The 15,877-nt window shown below is 60.9% G+C and overlaps 3 protein-coding genes across 3 annotated transcripts; all 3 read left to right on the top strand.

Moving 5' to 3' along the window:
* Nucleotides 1-137: 137 nt before the first annotated feature.
* Nucleotides 138-7,793, top strand: PLOD3 (procollagen-lysine,2-oxoglutarate 5-dioxygenase 3). Its single transcript, XM_067705809.1, has 19 exons — nucleotides 138-423; nucleotides 786-877; nucleotides 1,044-1,180; nucleotides 1,289-1,452; nucleotides 1,582-1,694; nucleotides 1,866-1,929; nucleotides 2,480-2,577; nucleotides 2,840-2,941; nucleotides 3,117-3,242; nucleotides 3,440-3,561; nucleotides 3,971-4,075; nucleotides 4,189-4,314; nucleotides 4,812-4,953; nucleotides 5,030-5,143; nucleotides 5,330-5,398; nucleotides 5,881-5,985; nucleotides 6,509-6,655; nucleotides 6,888-7,013; nucleotides 7,355-7,793. Exons 1-19 carry the CDS (start codon nucleotides 312-314, stop codon nucleotides 7,508-7,510), a joined length of 2,220 nt encoding a protein of 739 aa, XP_067561910.1. The 5' UTR covers nucleotides 138-311; the 3' UTR covers nucleotides 7,511-7,793.
* A 1,281-nt stretch (nucleotides 7,794-9,074) lies between these two features.
* LOC137206747 (putative diacylglycerol O-acyltransferase 2-like protein DGAT2L7P) lies at nucleotides 9,075-11,076 on the top strand. The gene is given in 3 exon segments (XM_067705816.1): nucleotides 9,075-10,336; nucleotides 10,469-10,627; nucleotides 10,889-11,076. Coding segments are annotated over 3 exon segments (1,092 nt in total). The 5' UTR covers nucleotides 9,075-9,591.
* A 527-nt stretch (nucleotides 11,077-11,603) lies between these two features.
* On the top strand, nucleotides 11,604-15,874 carry MOGAT3 (monoacylglycerol O-acyltransferase 3). Its single transcript, XM_067705227.1, is given in 9 exon segments — nucleotides 11,604-11,778; nucleotides 11,858-11,910; nucleotides 12,000-12,095; nucleotides 12,185-12,260; nucleotides 12,545-12,752; nucleotides 13,060-13,138; nucleotides 13,141-13,234; nucleotides 13,811-14,019; nucleotides 14,102-15,874. Coding segments are annotated over 9 exon segments (1,143 nt in total). The 5' UTR covers nucleotides 11,604-11,605; the 3' UTR covers nucleotides 14,257-15,874.
* Nucleotides 15,875-15,877: the final 3 nt, after the last annotated feature.

Raw genomic sequence — 15,877 nt, 5'->3', positions numbered from 1 at the left:
CGGCTCGGGATCGCCAGCCCTAGTCCCCGCCCCTACCCCGCCTCCGGGCTGGGCGCCTCCTCCCGCTCGTTCAGTTCTGCCCACCGCCCGGGACAATCCTCGCCTTGTCTAAGGCCCGGCATCTCGAGTTTTCTGTAACCTCCGGGTACGCTTTTTTTTTCCCCAGGGCGGAGCCCCAAGTCGGCTCCTCCTAGCTACGGGCCGCACAGCAGCCCCCATCCTTTTTCCCAGAGCCTCTCTCCGGAGTTCGGGTCCAGGCGCACAGCCAGAGCCCGGTGCGGGCCTGTGTGCCCCTCGGCCAGCTCCCCGTCATGGCCTCGGGCCCGGGACTCCGGCTCCTGCTGCTACTGCTGCTACTGCTGTCGCCGCCTCCTGAGGCCTCGGCTTCAAATCGTCCCCGGGGCAGCGACCCTGTCAACCCAGGTGAGAACCCGGGGAGGGGCGAGTGGCGCCAGGCTGACCCTGGGGAGAGGGTCGAGGCGGGCCTCTCCCACGCCCAGCGGGCTCTCTAGGGCCGAATCACACGGCCCCTCGCCCACTCCTCGCTCTGAACTGTTTCCACCCTCCCCATGGGAACTGATCCTGAGTTTCTGGGTGTTACTCCCATCCCGCTTTCACTGGGGTCAAGTTTCCCTGGGTGGGAAGAGTTTAAGAGGGAATGTGGAAAAGAGGGGAGGAACCGGAGCAGAGTCAGAGGGAGGGGAAGGGGGCCTGCGGTGAGTGGAGCGCGCCGGGCAGCGAGCTGGGCGAGTGGGTCCTGAGTGTCAATTCCTGGCTGGTGACAGAGAAGCTGCTGGTGATCACCGTGGCCACAGGCGAGACAGAAGGATACCGGCGTTTCCTGCGGTCAGCGGAGTTTTTCAACTACACTGTGCGGGTGAGGAGAGGAACACCCTCATGGCCTCTAGAAGGGGTGCGGGTGGGGTCTAGCCTAGGAGTGGGCTGAGGGCTGGATGCCTGGGACCCCACGGTGAGCCTGGTCAGGGCGGTGGGACCGGCTGGCCGCCTGAGCCCCTCCCTGGCATTCTGGGTCTCCTCCACAGACCCTGGGCCTGGGACAGGAATGGCGAGGGGGCGATGTAGCCCGAACGGTTGGTGGAGGACAGAAGGTCAGGTGGCTGAAGAAGGAAATGGAGAAATACGCAGACAGGGGGGATATGGTCATCATGTTTGTGGACAGGTAAAGGGGCTGGGGCTGGGGAGAAAGAAGAGGGGTGGACAGAAAGAGGGGGTGAGGAGACTGAGGTTCCTAGTGGCTGTCCTGCTCATCCTCCCCTTCCTCCCCCAGCTACGATGTCATTCTGGCTGGCAGCCCCTCGGAGCTGCTGAAGAAGTTTGTCCAGAGTGGCAGCCGCCTGCTCTTCTCTGCAGAGGCCTTCTGCTGGCCCGAGTGGGGGTTGGCGGAGCAGTACCCTGAGGTGGGCACGGGGAAGCGCTTCCTCAACTCTGGTGGTGAGTGGCAGAGTGTCCAAAGTGGTGGGGCATGGAATGTTCCAGGTGCCTGAGGGCTGGAGAGGGAGTGGGGACAGGTCCTGGGACCCTGGGAATCTTGGAGTCAGCACCTCCCCTCCCCCCACCCAGGATTCATTGGCTTCGCCCCCGCTATCCACCAAATCGTCCGCCAGTGGAAGTACAAAGATGACGATGACGATCAGCTGTTCTACACTCGGCTCTACCTGGACCCAGGACTGAGGGTAGGGAGGGGCAGAAGAGGGGGCCCGACTTGAAGCTCTGGAGGTGGCAGGCCTCTCAGGCTGAATGGGAGGGAAGGGGTAAAGAGGCTTCTTGAAAGACGTAAAGAGAAAAGAGTGGGAAATGGTGTCCCACCGCCTCTTTAATTACCTGCCCCATCTCATCCCATCCAGGAGAAACTCAGCCTTAATCTGGATCATAAATCGCAGATCTTTCAGAACCTCAACGGGGCTTTAGGTGAGGAAGAGGCAATCCGAAGGGGTGATGGGAGGCTGCTGGGGGTCCTGAATGTGGGAGAGGCTCCTGGTAGAACTGGGGTGATCTTCAACTCAGCTCGATGTTAACTTCATCAAACGTCCGAATGGCTGATAGAGTTAGTTGCGCTGTGCTAATAGTAACAGAAGCAGCAGTGGTCGTACCTAATGTCTGTTTGACATACTACGTGGCAGGGCTCTGGGCCAGGGCTTTACTTCTGTAATTTCATTTAACACAACAATTCTACAAAGGGCAGGTCTGTGGTTATCCACCTGTTACAGATGGGGAAACTGCCTCTTTGAGGGGCCAGTGACTTGCCCAGGTCACACAGGTAGTAAGTGGTGGGGTGCCCCAGGGTGACAGCAGCCTGGTCAGTGCCCTCAGAGAGAAGATGTCCCATCCCCGCCCCACGGGTCACAGTCCTTCATCCTCTAGAGAAGCTGGGCAGCCCCCGCCCCCCCATATTTAGAAGCACATGCTGTTTGGCAGCTTTGGGGGAAAGGGAGTCTGAAGCCTGGCCTTTCTTCCCCAGATGAGGTGGTCTTAAAGTTTGGTCGGAATCGCGTGCGTATCCGGAACGTGGCCTATGACACACTTCCTGTTGTGGTCCATGGGAACGGCCCCACTAAGGTGCCCAGGTTGCTTATACCCTCAGCCCCAGCCCCAGTCAGTCCTGCCCGCACAGCCCCTGCCCCAGACCTCGCCCCAGCCCCCAGGTTCCTCCAGCCCTTCCAAGTAGTGAGTCCTCCCCAGCCCCAGAAGCACAGGTGCTGGGAGGGTTTCTCAGTGGCCACCGCTCCCCATCCTGCCCTGTCCCCTCCCTGTCTGCCCACCTCCCTCACCTCTGGCCCCGGACTCGTCAGCCTCAGCCTCTCACCGTCTCTCCCAACAGCTGCAGCTGAATTACCTGGGAAACTACGTCCCCAATGGCTGGACTCCTGAGGGAGGCTGTGGGTTCTGTGACCAGGACCGGAAGCCACTCCCGGGGGGGCAGGTGAGGAGGGGGTGCCAGCGTGGGTGGGAGAGCGCTTGGAAGCAGGAGGTGCAGGGAGGGCATTCCAGGCAGCAGTGGGTGGGGGCAAAGCCCCTGGAGACCCTCAAACCTGCCAGGGTTGTGGAGGACAGACTGGCGGGCTTTCCTCTGAGCCCCATCACGTTGTATCTTCCAGACTCCCCCCCGGGTGCTTCTGGCAGTGTTTGTGGAACAACCTACCCCATTCCTGCCCCGCTTCCTCCAGCGGCTGCTGCTCCTGGACTATCCATCCGACAGGGTCACCCTCTTCCTGCACAACAACGTGAGACACCCCAACTGACAGCCTCTCCCTCCCAAGGGACCCCGCCCCTGCCCTCATCAGAACTCCCACTCCCTATATCCCAGACTCCTTCCTGCACCCTTTCTGCTCACCTCCTTCCCCGCTTCTGTCCCTCAGGCACCATCTTTTCTGCCCTCTCAGTCTCCGCATCTCCCCCTTCTCCCCCCCGCCATCTCCAGGAGGTGTACCACGAGCCCCACATTGCTGACTCCTGGCCCCAGCTGCAGGACCACTTCTCAGCTGTGAAGCTGGTGGGGCCCGAGGAGGGCCTGACGCCAGGCGAGGCCAGGGACATGGCCATGTGAGTGAGCCTCGGGCGGGCGTTGGGGGGGGCGGGGGTGAAAGCAGTGGGGGAGGGGCTGCCACCCGCTGCAAGCCCCCTTCCCTCTCCATTCCCCATCCAGCCTCTCCTCAGCCTCCACAGTGGCGCACTTCCAGCCACTACGTGTGCTGTCCCTCCCTTGCCCCGCACAGATGGAAGAATCTGGGGGTCCTGGGGGAGGAGGCACAGAGGCCTCGGCCTCTCCCTTTCCCGCCCTCCCCCTCCCCCCCCAGTCTTTTTCTCCCTCCTGTCCTCTTGCTGATGCTTCTACCCACTTTCCTCCTCTTCTCCTCAGCGGGTAGGGGGAGTTCCACCCTCTCTACAGTTCCCTCTCCCCCCCAACCTGCTCCCGTTTCAGCTCATCTGTCTGTTGGTCTGTCACCTCCAGGGACATTTGTCGGCAGGACCCCAAGTGTGAATTCTACTTCAGCCTGGACGCAGACGCGGTCATCAGCAACCCGCAGACCCTGCGCATCCTCATTGAAGAGAACAGGTCACTCACCTGGTTCAGCCAGAGGGCCCCCAGATAGTCCCCAGGGAACCCCCCACTCCTCCCCTGGGCGTGGGGCACAACTCCGCCCGGCCCTCACCTCTGCTCGTCCACAGGAAGGTGATAGCGCCCATGCTGTCCCGCCACGGGAAGCTGTGGTCCAATTTCTGGGGAGCCCTGAGCCCCGATGAGTACTACGCACGCTCCGAGGATTACGTAGAGCTGGTGCAGCGGAAGCGAGTGTGAGTCCTGAAGCCCCTCCCCTGCCCTGGCCTGGGCCCTCGGAGACCCCTGCATCCTGCCGCACAGCCCCAGTCTCGGGGGTCCAGGGGGGCTGTGGGCAGGGACTGACCGTGCAGGGGGCATGAGACCCCTGCATCCTGCCGCAGAGCCCCAGTCTCGGGGGTCTGGGGGGGCTGTGGGCAGGGACTGACCGTGCAGGGGGCATGAGACCCCTGCATCCTGCCGCACAGCCCCAGTCTCGGGGGTCCAGGGGGGCTGTGGGCAGGGACTGACCGTGCAGGGGGCATGAGACCCCTGCATCCTGCCGCAGAGCCCCAGTCTCGGGGGTCCGGGGGGGCTGTGGGCAGGGACTGACCGTGCAGGGGGCATGAGAGGCTTGACGGGGGAAGCCAGCGGGACCTAGCAGCTCACAGCCCTCGAGGGAAGGGGCCCCTGGGAGGAACAGGGCAGGACTGTGGGGCTCGCCCATCTAGCTGACCGGTGTGGGTGCCTCCAGGGGCGTGTGGAACGTGCCCTACATATCCCAGGCCTATGTGATCCGCGGGGAGACCCTGAGGACGGAGCTGCCCCAGAGGGAGGTGTTCTCGGGCAGCGACACGGACCCAGACATGGCCTTCTGCAAGAGCCTGCGGGACAAGGTGAGTGGGCCTGGGGCTCGAGGCGGGGCAGGCCCTTGCCCCCTGCCACCCTGCTCACACCCGCCCCCCACGCCAGGGCGTCTTTCTCCACCTCAGCAATCAGCACGAGTTTGGGCGCCTCCTGGCCACTTCCCGGTATGACACGGACCACCTGCACCCTGACCTCTGGCAGATCTTCGACAACCCCCTGGTGAGTAGGCGGCCCCGCGCTCAGAAGGTAGTTTCCCTTCCTTCACTAAAGGAGGATGCCCCAGGCCTACCGCACGCTCATGCGCGCTGTGCAGGCTCTCCTGGTGCCTGGGGAGGGGGCTTCCTGGGTAGGAGCAGATGGAATGAAGAGGGCCCGGGTCAAGGTGCACCTCCCCCCATCCCCCAGGACTGGAAGGAGCAGTACATTCACGAGAACTACAGCCGGGCCCTGGAAGGGGAGGGACTCGTGGAACAGGTGAGCCCCACTCAGGACCCTGACCCATCGCATGGCCACCACCCCCTGGGTCCACCCCCTGGGTCCACCGCTTGGATTAGTGGTGCCTCAGGGTTTTCTGCTCAGGCATTGAGGGCAAAGGCGGAGCAGACAGGCCTGCAGCCCCCATCCTGGCATTAATCAGGGTGGTCCTCTCTTGTCTGTTGGGTATATTGGTGTATGGGTGAAATGATACTTTTTAAGATGAGTTTGAAATCCACTATCCTAGAACCCGGGGCTCCAGGACCCCCGTGCCATTTGCGCCATGTTTTCAGCACTGCTCCCACCTTCCCTGGCCCAGCGCCTCCTGGCCCGTCCCACGCTCAGATCCCCATTCCTGCAGATTCTCTCATCTCCTGGCTTCCCTTTCTGCTCCCTGCTTTCTCTCCCTTCCTTTGGCTGCCTGTCCGCTCCCCGAGCATGACGCAGCCCTGCTGTTCTCGCCCTGTCCCGCCCGTCCGCAGCCCTGCCCGGACGTGTACTGGTTCCCTCTGCTGTCTGAGCAAATGTGCGATGAGCTGGTGGAAGAAACGGAGCATTACGGCCAGTGGTCAGGAGGCCGGCATGAGGTGAGGGGCTGGGGCAGGGGGGAGGGGGGCCCCAGGAGGAGGGAGGTGAAACTTCCCTGATTGAGGGAAAATGGAATCCAGAGAGTGGGAGCAAAGAGGGGTCCCCAAGGGGGAGGGGCCCACAGGAGGCACAGCTGTATTCACTCACTCATCCATTCGTTCAAGTAACATTCACGGGGTGGATCCTAGACGCCAGCCCCTGACCTGGGTGGTGCAGGTCGAGCTCTGCCCTCCTGGGTCTCACCTGCTGTCAGCAGCAGCAGCAACCCAGCTTCCAAAGGCTGTGATGGGCAGCCCGGGTGCTGCAGGAGTCTCAGGAGGGACCCTTGACCCAGACGTGGGGGGACCAAGGGGCTTCACAGAAGAGGTGACATCTTAGCTGACACTTAGAGGACAGGAGGAGTGAGTCAAGCTAAGAAGTGGTCGAGACTTCCAGACGGAGGGAATACAGGCTGTAAGGCCTGGGAGCAAGAGGAGGGGGAGGCTGGCACTGCCCTGTCGGCTCAGTGCCCGCTGCCCACAGGACTCAAGGCTGGCTGGAGGCTACGAGAACGTGCCCACCGTGGACATCCACATGAAGCAGGTGGGCTATGAGGACCAGTGGCTGCAGGTGCTGAGGACGTACGTGGGGCCCATGACCGAGAGCCTGTTCCCCGGCTACCACACCAAGGTGGGCCGCTGCACTCGCCACCCCTGCACCTCCACCTTCCCACACCCCGTCCCCGTTGGACGTCTCCACATGATGCCTTTTTGGCCCCCGTGGTGTTTGGGGCCCCATAAAATGAGATCCTACAGGAGGGCAGCCCTGGGGGAGGCAGCCCGCAGGTACCAGTGAGAACCCCTCCCCTCCCCCGGACCTGATGGCCATCCCTCCAGCCTCTCCTCCCGTGTCCCTGTCACAGACCCGGGCGGTGATGAACTTCGTGGTCCGCTACCGGCCAGATGAGCAGCCGTCTCTGCGGCCACATCACGACTCGTCCACCTTCACCCTCAACGTCGCCCTCAACCACAAGGGCCTGGATTACGAGGTGAGTCCTTACTGCCCTCCATTTCGGGGCGCCCCCAGGGCCCCTCCCCGCACGCAGGACCCTGTGGCCCGCCCCCTCACCATCCCTGCACACACGCCTCGGTCACCTCCCGCCCCCTTGTCTGCCTTCTTTATATTTCTCAGTGACTTCGTGGGTATCCTCTGGACCCCTTCCGGGCTGGCAGCCTCACCCTTTCTCCTGGGTCTCCCATCTGCTGATGCCCAAACCTCCTGTGTCCTCCCTCCCTGATTCCCCCGGTCAGGCTCTCCCCGCTCTGTCAGCCCGCCGCCCAGTCCCCACTTCCGCTCACTCTGCACTCCTGCCCCTTCTCGTCTTCCCAGGGAGGTGGCTGCCGCTTCCTGCGCTACGACTGCGTGGTGTCGTCCCCCCGGAAGGGCTGGGGGCTCCTGCACCCTGGCCGCCTCACCCACTACCACGAGGGGCTGCCCACCACTCGGGGCACTCGCTACATCATGGTGTCCTTTGTGGACCCCTGACGCTCCACCACTCTGCCCAAGCTTCCCTGCCATTGTGCCTTCCTGTGCCCCCCTCCTCCTCGGAGGGGGTCTGTCCGGCTCCTCGCCTCCTGGGTGTATGTTCCGTGTGCCTGGGACTGAATGTGTCACCTCGCTCCCCACCACGCGGCCCTCAGGAAGCTCAGGGAGCCCCCTTGCTCCACCCCTCAGCCCCCAAGATTTCCCAGGGAGAGGGCTTCTGGGTGTTCACCACGTGATAAATTATTGTTTTTCAGTCTCCCTCTCAATAAAAGAGGATTTGTAATTCTTGAGTCCATTTATTCTTTCATCTACCTGTGGACCCCGTATCCCTCCCGCCACCCAGTGTAGAGGGGAGACCCGGGGTCTTCCAGAGGAAATGAACAGAGAAGAAGAAAAGGCAGAGACATGATTTTAGAGCAGAGCGGGAGCCTGGAAGCTTCCCTGGCTCCCATGTCTAACTCCCTGTCATTGCCAGAGCTGGGGGAGGACGTGAGGAGGGCCAGACCGAAAGAAGGACTTCCCTTGTTGGGCTGAGGTGAGAACCCCCCATCCCCACCCCTGCAAAGCCCCCAAGCTCTCCCCCCTGATTCTCTCCTCACCTGATGGCATCTTCTCCAGTGCATGACGTGTGGGGTGGCACAGCCCTAAGCTAAGCTCCAGGGACATTGCTGGGGAAGTAAGTCCCCCTGGGGGCGTGTGTTCTTTGAGGGAAGACAGGCTGGAACCTTACTGTGGCTTCTTGCATCTAAGCTGTTAGGTGGAATCAGGAGAGGGGAATCCTAAGGGTCAGCCCAGGAAAGCTTCCTGGAAGAGGGGGGATGGGATGCAGCCTTGCAAAAGACAAGACTGGGACTTTTTTTTTTTTTTACCGGAACTTCTAGTGGTCCAGTGGTTAGGACTCCTGGCTTGCACTGCAGGGACCATGGGTTCCATCCCTGGTGAGGGAACTAAGATCCCACAAGGCAAGGTGCAGCCAAAAAAACCCCAAAACAAGTGACGTTCCCTGACCTGGAAAAAGTGCTGGCTCTGCAGGCCTCTGGTCAGTGTTAAACAGGGCCACGGTCACAGTGATGACTGGCCCCAGCCCACTGGAGGGTGTGCCCACAGACCAGTGGGCTCTCTCTTGGAGGGGTTCCCCAATCCTTAGCCTCTCCCATAAAACCCTTCCCTCTGGAGGTCTCCCCACAGAGCCCTAAGCTACTCCTTAGGGAATATATCCTCCTGCAGGTCACCTACCGTTTAGGCGCCAGGTCTGGGTGACAAATGGGGAGCTCTGCTCTTCAGGGTACACACACATGGCAACCCCTGCTGGCCCAGACCTCTCCCAACCTTGCTCCTCACAGGGAGCCGGTCCTGACTTCCACAGAGTTAAACACCTTCCTCACCCCCAGGCTCCAAGCCACAGCCCTGGTCTTTCCTTTTGGTCCTACTGGTCACAGCCCTGTGAGCCCAAAGAGTGGTTAACCCTTCCATGCCGGGGTTCACAGTGCTCCAATGTGCAGGTCAGCAGCGGGGGCGGAAGCGAGGGCAGAATCCAGGCCAGGGGTCAGGACCAGTGGGTTGGGTCAAAGAAGGTACGCTTCACGGCCGTGGTGGCTCCTGGGTGACTCCCCTCTGCATCCTCCTCCAGCCACCTCTTCCGGGGCCTCCAAGTGTTTGCCGTCCTGCAATGGGTCTTCCCCTTTTGGGGGGCTCACTGAGTCCCTGAAGACCTGAGGAACCCTGCGCCTGGCACTCTGCTTCCCCATTCCAGTACGGGAGGGAGGGAGGCAGGGCAGGGGTCTGTGGGGTGGAGAGAGGGAGAAAGACGTAGATTGGACAGATGCGCCTGAAACCATGGAACAGGGAAGGGGGAAAACGGGGGACCTGGGACTCGAACCTCTGGATCCTGAGTCCCCACACCCCCACGCACCGCCACCACCTCCCGCCCAGGTGTGCCTGGGACTTGAACCTCTGGATCCTGAGTCCCCACACCCCCCCAAGCACCGCCACCACCTCCTGCCCAGGTGTGCCTGGCTGCCTTGCTCCTGTATTCCTGGGCCGGGCCTGGATCCTAGCGGTCCTCGACCTGGTCTGACTCCATGGAGACAGAAACACACCTGGGGCAGGGGGCCGCTGCTCTGCCTGGGTCCACAACTGGGCCATCCGGAGACATATCCGTGACCACCTCCCCATCTCGGCAAGGCGCTCGGGAACGGTGCGCTGGCTGGGAGCAGGGCTTCAGAATGGACTCTCAGGACCTTCACCCCCGAAGTCCAATGTCAGCTCCCCAGTGGGGTGTCCCCCAGCTGGTTAAAACCGCAGATCCAGATCCCTCCTGGAACTGCCTCTTTGGCTTCCACCCTCACGGGGTCCTGGTCAGCGGGGCCTGCAGCAACTTCTGCACAGAGGCCACTGGCTTCTCCCACCTCTTCCCTCACCTCCAGCCCCACCTGCTCACGCTGCCCTGTTGGTTCCAGCTCCCTGTCTTCCGGGACTACATCATGTGTGCTGGTGAGGAGAGCGCTGCGTCTCAGGAGCCCCAGTCCCTGCTGTCACCTCCTAACTGCCCTCCTCCTCCCGCATGCGGGCACTTGGTCCCACCTCTACTTACCTTCCCAGAGCCCTGCGCCCTCTTTTCTGGAAGAATCAGGCGTCAGGTCCCCCAGCCTCCGCCCTCTCTCGCAGGATCAGTGCCCTCGGACAAGGCCAGCGCCTCCTATCTCTTGTCCCTGCCTGGGGGCCTCCTGGCCGTGGGAGGGCCCCTGGAGGCGTGGGAGGCAAAGCCCGGAGCGCTGAGCTTGCGAATCCGGAATCAGAAGAGAGTTGTCAAGTTGGCACTGGAAGAGGACAGCGCTGCCCGGGAGGGAGCGCAGCGCGCGCCGGGCGCTGCGCTGCCCGGGAGGGAGCGCAGCGCGCGCCGGGCGGGGTCCGGAGTCAGTTGCTCCCGCAGGGCCTCCCTGGTGCCAGTCTTCTCTTTCGGAGAGAACTAGCTCATCCAGCAGTTTCCGAACCCGCCGGGCTCATGGGTGCGAAGGACACAGGAAGCGCTGCAGCCACTGCTGAGAGTGGCCCTGCCGCTGTTCCACGGCCCCCGGGCCCTCCTCCTGCCCTTCCGTACGCCCATCCACACCGTCGGCGAGCCCCGGCCTCTACCCGCTCCGCTATCCGGCCCGCCCACCTGCTTCTCCCGGGCTGAAGGCCCCTGCACCCTCCCCGCGCCGGAGGTGAAGGTCCCCCCGGTTGGGGCGTGAAATCCTGGATTCCGGCCACGCCTCCAGGCTGCCTTTGGCAACCGCGCCAGCCCTGAACTCTGTCCCAGTTAATCGCGGCGAGCGAGAAGGTGACCTGCGGGCGGCTGCTAGCGACCATCCCTCTGGCCTCCTGTTCCGCCCACAGTGGGGGCCCCGATCCCGGCGCAGTGAACCCCGCGGCCCAGCCGGGCGCAGGTAGACGCGCAGCACGAGGTCTACTTGGAGCGGCTCAAGCAGCTGTTGAAAGAGCACATGGCGCGCTCTGGCGTCCCCGCCGACAGGCACCTCCCCCCATCTAGACGCGCCGCCGGCCCCCACCGGTGCCCTCGGTGACTGCGGGTGAGGACTGAAATTAAAGGCGGGTACAGACCTGCGGTGTGTGTGTGTGTTTGTACTTGGCGGGGCAAGTTCGCGCGCCTGGCCGGGCCTCGGAGGGGACCAGACACTCCCGGAGACCCGCAAACACACCCGGGGCGTGCGTCCAGGATCTGCCGGCCGCACTCGAGATCAAAGAGTCTCAGCTGGGACCCAGTCGGTGGGCTCTCCGGCTTCTTCTGCGACCGCTCCCCACAACGATTCCTAATGCACGCGGGGGTGGACCTCCAGCGCACGGCCCCTACCCCGGCTCCCAGCCCCGCCCAGCGGCCAGCCCAGACCTACCGTATGGAGTTCAAAGATCAGTGTGTGAAGACCTGTGGCGCTCCGGATCCCAAGGTCTCCCCATCCACACAGCCCTCTACAAGCAACTCCGGGAGGCCCCAGGGGCGTGGCCACTCGGACGAGAAAGGCTTCCCCGGCTCGTACCGAAATCTTCATCGTTTGTCCTCCGGGTCCTGGAGCCCTGCTGGCAGAAGGGGAGCGAATGGGAGTCTCCACAGCCCCGCCGCCCTCCCGCAGTATGAAAACCCTGAAGAAGCGGCGGCTAGAAGTACTGAGCTGCTGCTATACTGAGGGCCTGCTATACTGCGCGCCTGCTATACTGCGCGCCTACTATACTGAGCGCCTACTGCTACGTGCGCACTTGCCTCTTCACGGGTGAGTGGTGCCCGGGGTCCACTGGGGAAGGAGGCAAGTGGGAGGGTGGGGGGAGAAAGGCTGGAGCCCCACCTGCCAGGATGTCCGAGGGTCAAGGGAAGGGGGAGGGGCCAGAGGTCCAGCTGGGAGATGGCCAGTGATCTCATTGGTGAGGGTGGAGGGGAGGAGCCACTGGAGTTTCAAAAGCTATAGTTCATTTTTCTTTCCCATGTTTCCCCCAGGCTCCTTCTGTTCCCTTCTTCTCTTCCTCCTCTTCACGTCGCTCTGGTATTTCTCTGTTCTCTGCTTGGTGTGGTTCTTCCTGGACCGGGACACACACCCCGCCCCCCAGGTGAGCACTAAACAAGGACCCAAGTAGTGAGAGGTGATAAATGGTGACTCCAGGAACTCTCCCACCCTCATCTGTCTGCCCAAGGAGGAAGGCGTTCTGAGTGGATGAGGAACTGGACTGTTTGGAAGCACCTAAGGGATTATTTTCCCATTAAGGCAACAGGTCACCCTCCAAGGAGATGCTCTGGTTCCTCCCTTTCCCCTATGTACCCCCCTACTCACCCCTCCCTATGCTGAAGTCTGAGCCCCCAGCTGCCTAAGTTCAGGCAATGGGGGGGGGTGGAATGGTGTACCAGAGGGGGCCCCTTGTGCCCTTGACCCCATCGTAGGACCTTGAACTCTAACCCTAAGTTAAGTCTGTTGGTGTGGAGGGAATTCTGTTCAGCAGGTAGCCTGCTGTCTATGCTTTCTTCCCCTCCTCCTGCCCACTGCCCCCAAAACTGGTGAAAACGGTAGAGCTGCCCCCTGACCGGAACTACCTGCTGGTCGCTCACCCACATGGGATCATGGCCATGGGAATCCTCTGTAACTTCTCCACTAAGAGCTCCAGCTTCTCCCAGCAGTTCCCCAGGCTTCGGCCCTTGACGGCCATGCTGAATGGCCTCCTCCATTTCCCAGTCTATCGAGGCTACCTTCTATCCTTTGCTGAGTCTTGAGCTAAGGGGAGGAGGCAGCCACCCCCCCACAGTGACCCCCACCCACCATTCCGCCCAGGGACCTGGCTTGAACATTGGCCAGGCTCACAGTGGGCGTCGGTGAATGGCTTTGGAGCAAGCGTCCTGCATCCTTGCTGGGAGAGGTGCTGCAGGGCGCACTGACATGGGCACAGGGGTAGGGGAGCTTGGAAGGAAAGGGATGGGGGGCTCACCCTTCCTAGGCTAAGGGGTGGGGTAAGGGGCTAGGGAGCCAAGGACGGGGTGGTGACTGTTCCCACACCTCCTCGTACCTGCGGGAGGATGTTCCGTGGACCAGCAGAGCCTGGATTTTATTCTGTCTCAGCCTCACGTCGGGCAGGCTGTGGTCGTCCTGGTTAGGGGGCCCACGAGTCCCTGTATGCCATCCCAGGGGAGCACTGCCTCACTGTCCAGAATCGAAAAGGCTTTGTCCACCTGGCACTGAGACACGGGTGAGTGGGTGCCCAGGGGTGCTGCCCTGAATGCTCAGAAGCCACAGTGCGTCTGGGGATCCACACTGTCTGTCCCTACACACCCGCACCCCTGTAGGTGGGCCTGTGTGTCCCCAGAGCTTACACTGTGACCACACCTAGAGGGCACTCTTGCCCCTTGAGTGTTTCCTCTGTGCCAAGCACCGGTGCCAGTTCCCCAGGCTTCCTCCCAGGCGGAGAGAGACAGGATCACAGTGCAAGTCACAGGACCCCGGGGCTCAGACGCCCTTGGTTCAAATTCTTTTATGACACCCTCTCAAAGGCAAATGCTTGCACGCTTCCTTACTTGTGAAATAGGGTTAATACCTACCTGGCCACCATGTTGCAGTTGTAGACTGTATGAGAAGATGTATATAGGAAGGCCCAGTACACAGTCTTTCCTCAAGTAATGTAAATCCCTCTTTCAGATCTCTTTTGTAGCCACTGTCATTTGCTTCAAATGGCCTTGGGAAGTGGAATCATGCGAGGGAGGAATTTGGGGCACTCCTTGAGACGCTGATCTGACCACCCGTCTTCTCTCTTGTCGCCCCTTTCCAGCACTTCTCTGGTGCCCGTGTACTCCTTTGGGGAGAATGATATCTTCAGAGTTAAGGCTTTTGCCCCAGACTTGTGGCAGCATCTGTGCTAGAAGATGCTGGGCTTCAAGAAGCTCCTGGGCTTTTCTCCTTGCATCTTCTGGGGCTGTGGTCTCTTCTCAGCCAACTCCTGGGGCCTGGGGCCCTTCTCCAGGCCCATGACCACTGTGGGTGAGTGTGCCCGTCTCCAGGGGAGAAGGCTGCCATCAGCTTCATAAGCAGCACATCACCTGTGTCTCCCCTCTCCCCTCAGTGGGCTGCCCCATCCCGGTGCCCCAGTGTCCCGGGCCCACCGAGGAACAGGTTGACCACTCTCACATGCTCTACGTGAAGGCTCTGGAGCAGCTGTTTGATGAGCACAAGGAAAGCTGCAGTGTCCCAGCTTCCACTCGCCCCACCTTCATCTAGCCCTGGCCTTACCCCTCCCCCCACACTCACCAGCCCCACCAGCCCCTGATCCCAGTGCAGTGAGACCCCCACCTACTGCCGTACTACTGCACCAATAAAAGGTAGTTCTCTCACACCACTACTTCATAGAATCGGACGCCCACCATCGGATTCCCAGCTCCACCAGCAACTGACCGTAGCCTTATCCAAGTCACTTAAGCTTTTCAAACCTCAGTTTCCTCCTTATAACACGGGGCTACCTACTTCAGAGTTGCAGGGTTTCTAATTTTTATTGAAATACAACACAGAGAAGTGCACAGATCACAAGGGCACGGCTTGATTTTTCATCCACTGAACATACACGGGGTTGTCCTGGGAAGTGAATGAGAGGTACTCAGGCTCATGGGATGGCTGCACTGGCATCCTTGTGTATGGATTGAGAAGAACTGTCAGCCATCGTCCTCCCACCCATCTCTACCCTTGGATTTCTCTGCTGGGTGGGTGCCCACTCACCCAGGATGGAGCCAGGAGGAAACATCTGGAAGCCTTTTCAGAGAAAGAAGAGAGCGAGCGGTCAGCACTTGGATGGGCTGGGCTGGGGACGAGCCTTTTGAATGGGTAGAGGAGTCGACCCAGCAGGCTGGAGGAGGTTAGGGTCCATTAGAGCATCATTACAGCTGTTTCGGAAGCTCCAGCCCCAGACAGTGAGAATCCCACTGCGCCCGGGGCTATCCCCACTCACCTGCCACCCATGCAGACCCTAATGTGGGCTCTTCTACAGACCTATTTCTGGTCATTCTTCCAGAGCTCCAGCCCCAGTGGGTCCTCCCCTACTGCTAGTCCTTGCAGCCCTGAAAAGCCAACCCATCTGTAGACAAAACATAGCATCTGCATATCCGAGGAGCTTAATATCCTGCACTGCCCGCTGCCACCAGACGTTATCATTCCCCGGTAACATGCTAGGGATGCCAGAATCACCCTCACCGCCTTCCTCTCTCCCCACCTTCCAGAACCCCAGTCACACTTCCTGGCCTCCTGTCTTCTTCTTCCTGTCTTCTTAGCTGCTTCTCTTACTCCAGGCCCCCATCCCTCCCGTGGACTTCCTCTGGGACCATTCCTCAGAGAGGAGGGGTCTTGCCTCTCATCTCCCATCTAACACCTTCTCACGCTGGCAAGATGCTCTCCCTAAAACACTGTTTTCATCATGCCATTCCTCCTGTTCACTGGGACCGGATCCTCATTGTCAGAAGGTGTGAACTCCTCAGCACAGCATTTGAGGCACCCCGCAAACAGAGCCCTACCCTGTAGACACACAGGGTACCAGACACAGAAAAGTGCTGTCTGCTTTTGCCTGGGTGCTGTATCCACCGAGACGTGGTCTTTGTGCAAATTAGACAAAGAATGTTCCAGGTTGGGCGGTGACAAACATGTGCTCTGGGATCTTCTCTTTGGGGGCCGGTGCCACGTGCACAGAGAGAAGATGGGTCACTAAACTGCCTAAAGGATCTATTGTAGTTTCAAGAGCTCTGGACTCCACAGTACAGAGCCGTCAGGGTTACCTGTCCCATTTCTCCTGCCGTGTATCTGGATAATAACCCCCAACACTGTGTGGTTTCTCCTCCTATCTGGAAGAGTCTAACTT

This window comes from Pseudorca crassidens, chromosome 15, assembly GCF_039906515.1.
Source record: "Pseudorca crassidens isolate mPseCra1 chromosome 15, mPseCra1.hap1, whole genome shotgun sequence".
Lineage (NCBI taxonomy): Eukaryota > Metazoa > Chordata > Mammalia > Artiodactyla > Delphinidae > Pseudorca > Pseudorca crassidens.
This window is presented reverse-complemented; position numbering and strand designations above follow the sequence as displayed.